Genomic DNA, 10,528 nt, shown 5'->3' on the forward strand with positions numbered 1-10,528 from the left:
TTTAAGGGCGTTCAAATGGTCAGTGGATGGGCAGATGGATAAGATTGGAATAGTTTAGGTTAGAGAGTCATTAGATTGGTTCCACTGGTTGGCGCAACATCGAGGCGCTGGAACGTTCTATGTTTCTGCGGACGCAGGAACAGAGAGGCCTGGGCCTTGCGTTCGTTTTGACATCTTAAAGATTGAACCCGGGGCTCAGGATCTGTCGGTTGCATCTACTGTCCCCCTTCCTGAAAAAAGTGCCAACAACTGTGTCAGGGAATGGGACAGTGGGTCGCGGAGGTTGTTTGAAAGGAGATTTGAGATTGGGGCAGGAAAGCGTCAATGTGTCTCTTTGTAGAACATAGAACATAGAACATTACAGCGCAGAACAGGCCCTTCGGCCCACGATGTTGCGCCGACCAGTTAAAAAGCAATGACCCACTAACCTAAACCAATCCCTTTTCGTCCATAAACCTATCCACGGATCTCTTAAACGCCCCCAAACTAGGCGCATTTACAACTGCAGCAGGCAGGGCATTCCAGTCCCTCACCACCCTCTGGGTAAAGAACCTACCCCTGACATCCGTCCTATAACTACCCCCCCTTAATTTAAAGCCATGCCCCCTCGTGCTAGCTTTCTCCATCAGAGGAAAAAGGCTATCACTATCCACCCTATCTAAACCTCTAATCATCTTATATGTTTCAATAAGATCCCCTCTTAGCCGCCTTCTTTCCAGCGAAAACAACCCCAAATCCCTCAGTCTCTCCTCGTAGGATCTCCCCTCCATACCAGGCAACATCCTGGTAAACCTCCTCTGCACCCTCTCCAAAGCCTCCACATCCTTCCTGTAATGTGGGGACCAGAACTGCACACAATACTCCAAGTGCGGACGCACCAGAGTTGTGTACAGTTGCAACATGACACTGCGGCTCCTAAATTCAATCCCCCTACCAATAAACGCCAAGACACCGTACGCCTTCTTAACAACCTTATCTACTTGATTCCCAACTTTCAGGGATCTATGTACACATACACCTAGATCCCTCTGTTCATCCACACTATTCAAAGTCCTCCCGTTAGCCCTATACTCAACACATCTGTTATTCCTACCGAAATGAATTACCTCACACTTCTCCGCATTAAACTCCATCCGCCACCTCTCGGCCCAGCTCTGCAACCTGTCTAAGTCTCTCTGTAGACTATGACACCCTTCCTCACAATCTACCACACCTCCGACTTTGGTGTCATCAGCAAATTTACTAATCCACCCAACTATACCCTCATCCAGATCATTAATAGAAATTACAAACAGCAGTGGCCCCAAAACAGATTTTTTCACAGGGAAATGCCCTGAGACAAAGGGAAGGTTTTTTCTTTAACCGATGCCTGAGTCGCTTCCAAAATCTCCAACGCATGAATGGGGACAGAGACGTAGAACGTAGAACCCAAACAGGGCCTTCGGCCCACAGGTTTCGCCCTACCTAGCAGGCCTATCTATAACTCCCAATCCCACTCACACTCCCAATACCTCTCGCACTCCAAAGATGCAGCAGGCGACGATGCAGAGGGATCTGGGCGTCCTTGTGCATGAGTCGCAAAAACCCAGCCTGCAGGTGCAGCAGGTGGTCAGGAAGGCGAATGGGATGCTGGCCTTCATAGCGAGGGGGATTGAATATAAAAGTAGGGAGGTCTTGCTGCAGCTGTATAGGGCATTGGTGAGGCCGCAGCTGGAGTACTGTGTGCAGTTTTGGGCGCCGCACCTGCGCAAGGATATTTTGGCCTTGGAGGGAGTGCAGAGGAGGTTTACTAGGCTGATACCGGAGTTGAGGGGGTTGAGCTATGAGGAGAGGCTGAATAAACTAGGCTTGTACTCGTTAGAGTTTAGAAGAATGAGGGGAGATCTCATTGAGACGTATAAGATGATGAATGGGATGGATAGGATAGAGGTGGAGAGACTCTTCCCGCTCAGAAAGGACAGTAGGACTAGGGGGCACAGCCTCAAGATAAAGGGGGGGGGGGGGGCGGTTTAGAACGGAGTTGAGGAGGAACTTCTTCACTCAAAGGGTGGTGAATCTCTGGAATTCTCTGCCCGTTGAAGTGGTGGAGGCTACCTCGCTAAATATTTTTAAGACGCGGGTTGATGGGTTTTTGATAAGAGAGGGGATTAAGGGTTATGGGGAGAGGGCGGGAATGTGGAACTGAGCCATGACAGATCAGCCATGATCTTATTGAATGGCGGGGCAGGCTCGAGGGGCTAGTTGGCCTACTCCTGCTCCTATTTCTTATGTTCTTATGTGCGAGTTAGGTGGATTGGCCATGCTAAAATTGCCCCTGAGTGCCCAGGGTTGCGTAGGTTTCGGGAATATAACATGTAGGGATACTGGGGGGTTAGGGCTTGGGTGGGATTGTGTTTCAGTCTGGACTCGATGGGCTGAAGGGCCACTTTCTGCACTGTAGGGATACTATGATGAGCTGAGCTTGTCCCATGACAGAATACAGGAATAGTTAAAGGGATAGACAGCGGGGGATAGGTGTAAGGTGTGTGTGTGTGTCCCCAACTGGGCAATCTAGAAACAGGGAACGCGGTTTCTAGAGTGGGAGCCGCGTTAGGGGCGAGGACCAGAAGGGTGTGGAGGCTTTGGAGAGGGTTACAGAAAAGATTGACCGGGATGTTTGCCCCTGGGATGGAGGGCATGAGGAGAGGTTGGAGGAACTTGGGTTTGTTCCCACTGGAGGTTGAGGGGGGAGATAGAAGTCTACAAGATGTTGAGGGGCAGAGTGGAGAGTCAGAAGCTTTTCTCCCCCCAGAGTCAATTACGCGGGGGGGCCGCAGGTTTAACAGAGATGCTCGAGGCAGATTTTTTTTACGCGGGGGGGGGTGGGTGGGTGCCTGGAACTCGGGGGGGGAGGGAGTGGAAGCGGATACGGGAGTGAGTTTTCAGGGACAAATCCATGAACTGGATGGGAATAGAGGGATCCGGAAGGGATGGGGGTTTCAGTTCAGTTGGGATAGCATGGGTCAGTGCAGGAGGGGCTGAACGGCCTGTTCTTTGTTCAGCGATGTGGGGGGGGGGGTAAGTCTTTACTCGGAGGGAACTTTCTACCCCACAGAGATGTGGAAACTCATTCGCTGAGTGAGCCCAAAGACGGGATAGGGAGATTTCTAAATCCCAAACACACACGGGATAGCGCGAAGGAGAACTGGATGGGTCGCCATCATCTTATTGGATAGTACAGCAGGCTCGAGGGGCAGAATGGCCTCCTCCCTGCTCCCGTGAGATGAATGGATTCCAGTAGTGATGGCTTCCAGAGGCGAATAGTTGGTTCCTCGGTTCCCATGTCCTGTGGATCGGTGGAGGATTCCAGCTTCAGGTTAATATCCCAGAGAGAGAGAGGGAGAGACAGAGAGAGAGAGACAGAGAGAGAGAGATAAATAGGGAGAGAGAGAGAAAGAGAGAGACAGAGAGAGACAGAGAGAGAGACAGAGAGAGAGAGAGACAGAGAGACACAGGGAGAGAGAGAGAGAGACAGACAGAGAGGCAGAGAGAGAGAGAGAGAGCCAGACAGAGAGAGAGAGACAGAGAGAGAGACAGAGGGAGAGACAGAGAGAGAGACAGAGAGAGAGAAAGAGAGAGAGACAGAGAGAGAGACAGAGAGAGAGAGAGAGAGAGAGAAAGAGAGAGAGACAGAGAGAGAGACAGAGAGAGAGAGAGAAATAGATGAGAGAGAGAGACAGAGAGAGTGAGAGAGAGAGAGAGTACGGTGACACAGTGGGTTAGCACTGCTGTCTCACAGTGCCAGGGACCCGGGTTCGATTCCCTTGGGGGGCACGGTGACACAGTGGGTTAGCACTGCTGTCTCACAGCGCCAGGGACCCGGGTTCGATTCCCTTGGGGGGCACGGTGACACAGTGGGTTAGCACTGCTGCCTCACAGCGTCAGGGACCCGGGTTCGATTCCCGGGGGCACGGTGACACAGTGGGTTAGCACTGCTGTCTCACAGCGCCAGGGACCCGGGTTCGATTCCCCGGGGGGGGCACGGTGACACAGTGGGTTAACACTGCTGTCTCACAGTGCCAGGGACCCGGGTTCGATTCCCGGGGGGACGGTGACACAGTGGGTTAACACTGCTGTCTCACAGCGCCAGGGACCCGGGTTCGATTCCCGGGGGGGGCACGGTGACACAGTGGGTTAGCACTGCTGTCTCACAGCGCCAGGGACCCGGGTTCGATTCCCCAGGGGGGCACGGTGACACAGTGGGTTAGCACTGCTGTCTCACAGCGCCAGGGACCCGGGTTCGATTCCCCGGGGGGGGCACGGTGACACAGTGGGTTAACACTGCTGTCTCACAGCGCCAGGGACCCGGGTTCGATTCCCCGGGGGCACGGTGACACAGTGGATTAGCACTGCTGTCTCACAGCGCCAGGGACCCGGGTTCGATTCCCCGGGGGCACGGTGACACAGTGGGTTAACACTGCTGTCTCACAGCGCCAGGGACCCGGGTTCGATTCCCCGGGGGCACGGTGACACAGTGGATTAGCACTGCTGTCTCACAGCGCCAGGGACCCGGGTTCGATTCCCGGGGGGGGCACGGTGACACAGTGGGTTAACACTGCTGTCTCACAGCGCCAGGGACCCGGGTTCGATTCCCCGGGGGCACGGTGACACAGTGGGTTAGCACTGCTGTCTCACAGCGCCAGGGACCCGGGTTCGATTCCCCGGGGGCACGGTGACACAGTGGGTTAGCACTGCTGTCTCACAGCGCCAGGGACCCGGGTTCGATTCCCCGGGGGCACGGTGACACAGTGGGTTAGCACTGCTGTCTCACAGCGCCAGGGACCCGGGTTCGATTCCCGGGGGCACGGTGACACAGTGGGTTAACACTGCTGCCTCACAGGGACCCGGGTTCGATTCCCAGGGGGCACGGTGACACAGTGGGTTAGCACTGCTGTCTCACAGTGCCAGGGACCCGGGTTCGATTCCCCGGGGGCACGGTGACACAGTGGGTTAACACTGCTGTCTCACAGCGCCAGGGACCCGGGTTCGATTCCCAGGGGGCACGGTGACACAGTGGGTTAGCACTGCTGTCTCACAGCGCCAGGGACCCGGGTTCGATTCCCGGGGGCACGGTGACACAGTGGGTTAGCACTGCTGTCTCACAGCGCCAGGGACCCGGGTTCGATTCCCGGGGGGGCACGGTGACACAGTGGGTTAACACTGCCGTCTCACAGAGCCAGGGACCCGGGTTCGATTCCCGGGGGGCACGGTGACACAGTGGGTTAACACTGCTGTCTCACAGCGCCAGGGACCCGGGTTCGATTCCCGGGGGCACGGTGACACAGTGGGTTAGCACTGCTGTCTCACAGCGCCAGGGACCCGGGTTCGATTCCCGGGGGGGCACGGTGACACAGTGGGTTAACACTGCCGTCTCACAGAGCCAGGGACCCGGGTTCGATTCCCGGGGGGGGCACGGTGACACAGTGGGTTAACACTGCTGCCTCACAGCGCCAGGGACCCGGGCTCGATTCCCCGGGGGCACGGTGACACAGTGGGTTAACACTGCTGCCTCACAGCGCCAGGGACCCGGGCTCGATTCCCGGGGGCACGGTGACACAGTGGGTTAGCACTGCTGTCTCACAGCGCCAGGGACCCGGGTTCGATTCCCGGGGGCACGGTGACACAGTGGGTTAGCACTGCTGTCTCACAGCGCCAGGGACCCGGGTTCGATTCCCGGGGGCACGGTGACACAGTGGGTTAGCACTGCTGTCTCACAGCGCCAGGGACCCGGGTTCGATTCCCGGGGGGCACGGTGACACAATGGGTTAACACTGCTGTCTCACAGCGCCAGGGACCCGGGCTCGATTCCCGGGGGCACGGTGACACAGTGGGTTAACACTGCTGTCTCACAGCGCCAGGGACCTGGGTTCGATTCCCCGGGGGGGGCACGGTGACACAGTGGGTTAGCGCTGCTGTCTCACAGCGCCAGGGACCCGGGTTCGATTCCCAGCTTGGGTCACTGTCTGCGTGGAGTTTGCACATTCTCCCTGTGTCTGTGTGGGTTTTCTCCGGGTGCTCTGGTTTCCTTTGAAAGACGTGTCGGTGAGGGTGGATCGGGGCTGTGCTAAATTCTCCCTCAGTATAACCCGAACAGGAGTGTGTGGGCGACTAGGGGATTTTCACAGTCACTTCATTGCAGTGTTAATGTCAGCCTACTTGTGAGACTAATAAGTAAACTTCAAACACACACTCACACTCTGAAATCTCGGCACCATAACTCCCAGCAGAAATATTCCCCAGGAACATAAGCATTAGTTGATATCTAATATTTTAATCCATTTATTCAAATTTATTTCTATGTACAATAAAATATACACAACTATATTCTGCCATAGAGATCTCTTTCAAAAGTGCAATAGTCTATATCATACAGATCAAATCCTCCTAATCCACCCTCTATTTCAATTCTGGACTCGGGTCACTGTCTGTGTGGAGTCTGCACATTCTCCCCATGTCTGCGTGGGTTTCCTCCGGGTGCTCCGGTTTCCTCCCACAGTCCAAAGATGTGTAGGTTAGGGTGGATTGGCCGTGCTAAATTGTCCCTTAGCGTCCAAAGATGTGTAGGTTAGGGGGGATTGGCCATGCTAAATTGCCCCTTAGTGTCCAAAGATGTGTAGGTTAGGGGGGATTGGCCATGCTAAATTGTCCCTTAGTGTCCAAAGATGTGTAGGTTAGGGGGATTGGCCGTGCTAAATTGTCCCCTTAGTGTCCAAAGATGTGTAGGTTAGGGTGGATTGGCCGTGCTAAATTGTCCCTTAGTGTCCAAAGATGTGTAGGTTAGGGTGGATTGGCCATGCTAAATTGTCCCTTAGTGTCCAAAGATGTGTAGGTTAGGGTGGATTGGCCATGCTAAATTGTCCCTTAGTGTCCCAAAGATGTGTAGGTTAGGGTGGATTGGCCATGCTAAATTGTCCCTTAGTGTCCAAAGATGTGTAGGTTAGGGTGGATTGGCCATGCTAAATTGTCCCTTAGTGTCCCAAAGATGTGTAGGTTAGGGTGGATTGGCCATGCTAAATTGTCCCTTAGTGTCCCAAAGATGTGTAGGTTAGGGTGGATTGGCCATGCTAAATTGTCCCTTAGTGTCCCAAAGATGTGTAGGTTAGGGTGGATTGGCCGTGCTAAATTGTCCCTTAGTGTCCCAAAGATGTGTAGCTTAGGGTGGATTGGCCATGCTAAATTGTCCCTTAGTGTCCAAAGATGTGTAGGTTAGGTGGATTGGCCGTGCTAAATTGTCCCTTAGTGTCCAAAGATGTGTAGGTTAGGGTGGATTGGCCGTGCTAAATTGTCCCTTAGTGTCCAAAGATGTGTTGGTTAGGGGGATTGGCTGTGCTAAATTGCCCCTTAGTGTCCAAAGATACGCAGGTTAGGGTGGATTGGCCGTGCTAAATTGCCCCTTAGTGTCCAAAGATGTGTAGGTTAGGGTGGATTGGCCATGCTAAATTGTCCCTTAGTGTCCAAAGATGTGTAGGTTAGGGTGGATTGGCCATGCTAAATTGTCCCTTAGTGTCCCAAAGATGTGTAGGTTAGGGTGGATTGGCCATGCTAAATTGTCCCTTAGTGTCCCAAAGATGTGTAGGTTAGGGTGGATTGGCCATGCTAAATTGTCCCTTAGTGTCCCAAAGATGTGTAGGTTAGGGTGGATTGGCCGTGCTAAATTGTCCCTTAGTGTCCCAAAGATGTGTAGCTTAGGGTGGATTGGCCATGCTAAATTGTCCCTTAGTGTCCAAAGATGTGTAGGTTAGGTGGATTGGCCGTGCTAAATTGTCCCTTAGTGTCCAAAGATGTGTAGGTTAGGGTGGATTGGCCGTGCTAAATTGTCCCTTAGTGTCCAAAGATGTGTTGGTTAGGGGGATTGGCTGTGCTAAATTGCCCCTTAGTGTCCAAAGATACGCAGGTTAGGGTGGATTGGCCGTGCTAAATTGCCCCTTAGTGTCCAAAGATGTGTAGGTTAGGGTGGATTGGCCATGCTAAATTGTCCCTTAGTGTCCAAAGATGTGTAGGTTAGGGTGGATTGGCCATGCTAAATTGTCCCTTAGTGTCCAAAGATGTGTAGGTTAGGGTGGATTGGCCATGCTAAATTGTCCCTTAGTGTCCAAAGATGTGTAGGTTAGGGGGATTGGCCGTGCTAAATTGCCCCTTAGTGTCCAAAGATACGCAGGTTAGGTGGCCGTGGGAAATGTTTGGGGTAACGGGGATAGGACCTGGTTAAAAGACTCTGGGTATGCCTCAGACTGCAGTTGACGCCATGAGCTGCAGTAGGCCTCAGGCTGCAATTGACGCCACAAGCTGAGGTAGGCCTCAGGCTGCAGTTGGCACTGTGAGCTGGGGATAGCTTTAGCAAAGGGTCAGTGCAGTCTCGATGGGCCGAATGGCCTCTTCTGTGCTGCCGGTATCCTTTATTCTTTCCGGGGGGTTGTCGAGGCACGCAGGATAGGAGGGAATCAGGGAGTGGCCAAAGACTTGGAATGTCGGTGTGCGAGGTTCAGGGGGGAGGTGTGAGGGAGGGGAGTGCCGAGGTTACGAGGATCGGCTCCTCATGAGGGAGAAAGAGCGTTGCGTGCGGAGGAGCCACATCCGGTACTGCCGACAGACCAGGAAACCCCTCATCCTCTTCTGGAAGGGCCTGGACTGGCTGTCCAAGGAGCTGAGAGGATCTTCGGCAGGCTGCGGCCTAGTCAGGCCACGGGCCTCGAGGGCCTGGGAGAGCTGTTCCAGAAGGTGGCCAAGGTCGTGGCGGACATCGCCCAGGAGGTGGAGAAGGGCGGGCTTGTCAGGGTTGAGCTCCCGTTGGTCGTCAAGCACCAACTGGAAGTATTCCTGGAAGATCGAGTAGGCCCGGTAGTTTTCCAGAATTCTCTGCGTGTCGCTCAGGTTCCTCCAGGTGCGGTAGGGGATCGAGGCCTTAGGCAAGCCCACCAAGTAGAGGTGTTCAGCGGAGAAATCACTCCCGTTGAATGGAGTCCCTTGGTTGGAAAGCTTTGAGAGAGAAAGAAAGAGGATTTCCAGAGCGATCAGGTGGTTACAGAGGAGGAGAGGCAGAATTCAGGCCTACAGCACATCTCAAAGCCAATCCTCCCTCCTTGAAGTGTAGGCCGGTCGGTGCTGAGGGAGCGCCGCACTGTGGGAGGGTCGGTGCTGAGGGAGTCCCGCACTGTGGGAGGGTCAGTGCTGAGGGAGTCCCGCACTGTGGGAGGGTCGGTGCTGAGGGAGTCCCGCACTGTGGGAGGGTCGGTGCTGAGGGAGTCCCGCACTGTGGGAGGGTCGGTGCTGAGGGAGTCCCGCACTGTGGGAGGGTCGGTGCTGAGGGAGTCCCGCACTGTGGGAGGGTCGGTGCTGAGGGAGCCCCGCACTGTGGGAGGGTCGGTGCTGAGGGAGTCCCGCACTGTGGGAGGGTCAGTGCTGAGGGAGTCCCGCACTGTGGGAGGGTCACAAACGGCAGATGAAGTTTAGTCAAGGTGATTCATTCTGGACGATCAAATTTACTGTAAATGGCACGACATTAAGACTGGGAACATTAACATACAGAGGGATCTGGGCGTTCAAGCCCACAGTTCCCTAGACGTAGGTGATGAAGAAGGTATACAGCACTCTTCATCAGCCGAGGCATTGAGTATAAGAGTTAGGAACGCATGTTACAGCTAGATAAACCCTTGGTTAGGCCCGATTTGGAGTATTGTGCGCAGTTCTGGTTGCCACACTACCAGAAGGACATTGGAAGCTTTGGAGAGGGAGCAAAGAAGGTTCACCAGGATTTTGCCTGGTCACGAGGAAGTTGGCCCCATGAGCTGACCCAATAAATTGGGCTAGTTAACCCCATGAGCTAGGCTAGGCCTCAGGCTGCAGTTGGCAGCATGAGCTGGGGGGTAGGCCTCAGGCTTCAGTTGACCCCATGAGCTGGGCTGGGCCTCAGGCTGCAGTTGGCACCATGAGCTGGGGGTAGGCCTCAGGCTGCAGTTGGCACCATGAACTGGGCGAGGCTTCAGGCTGCATTTGGGTCCATGAGCTTGCGGGGGGGGGCGGGGCGGTGTGGAAGGGGTAGGCCTCAGGCTGCAGTTGGGTCCATGAACTGGGCTAGGTCTCAGGCTGCAGTTGGCCCCATGAGGTGGGGGTAGGCCTCAGGCTGCTGTTGGCACCATGAGGTGGGGGGAGGCCTCAGGCTGCAGTTGGCCCCATGAGGTAGGGGTAGGCCTCAGGCTGCAGTTGGCCCCATGAGCTAGGGGTAGGCCTCAGGCTGCAGTTGGCACCGTGAGCTGGGGGTAGGCCTCAGGCTGCAGTTGGCACCATGAGCTAGGGGTAGGCCTCAGGCTGCAGTTGGCACCATGAGCTAGGGGTAGGCCTCAGGCTGCAGTTGGCGCCGTGAGCTGGGGGTAGGCCTCAGGCTGCAGTTGGCACCATGAGCTAGGGGTAGGCCTCAGGCTGCAGTTGGCACCATGAGCTAGGGGTAGGCCTCAGGCTGCAGTTGGCACCATGAGCTAGGGGTAGGCCTCAG

At 54.9% G+C, this 10,528-nt stretch overlaps 1 protein-coding gene across 1 annotated transcript in view; it reads right to left on the minus strand.

The window, feature by feature from the left end:
* Positions 1-7,614: 7,614 nt before the first annotated feature.
* Positions 7,615-10,528, minus strand: part of LOC145339819 (cardiotrophin-2-like) — a 9,778-nt gene continuing 6,864 nt past the window's right edge. Inside the window, exon 3 of the mRNA XM_080184348.1 lies at positions 7,615-9,015. Coding sequence (XP_080040474.1) covers positions 8,557-9,015 — 459 coding nt within the window. The 3' untranslated portion in view covers positions 7,615-8,556. The remainder of the gene's footprint in view (positions 9,016-10,528) is intronic.

The sequence above is a fragment of the Carcharhinus amblyrhynchos genome, unplaced genomic scaffold (genome assembly GCF_965287045.1).
Source record: "Carcharhinus amblyrhynchos unplaced genomic scaffold, sCarAmb.v2.hapA scaffold_688, whole genome shotgun sequence".
NCBI lineage: Eukaryota > Metazoa > Chordata > Chondrichthyes > Carcharhiniformes > Carcharhinidae > Carcharhinus > Carcharhinus amblyrhynchos.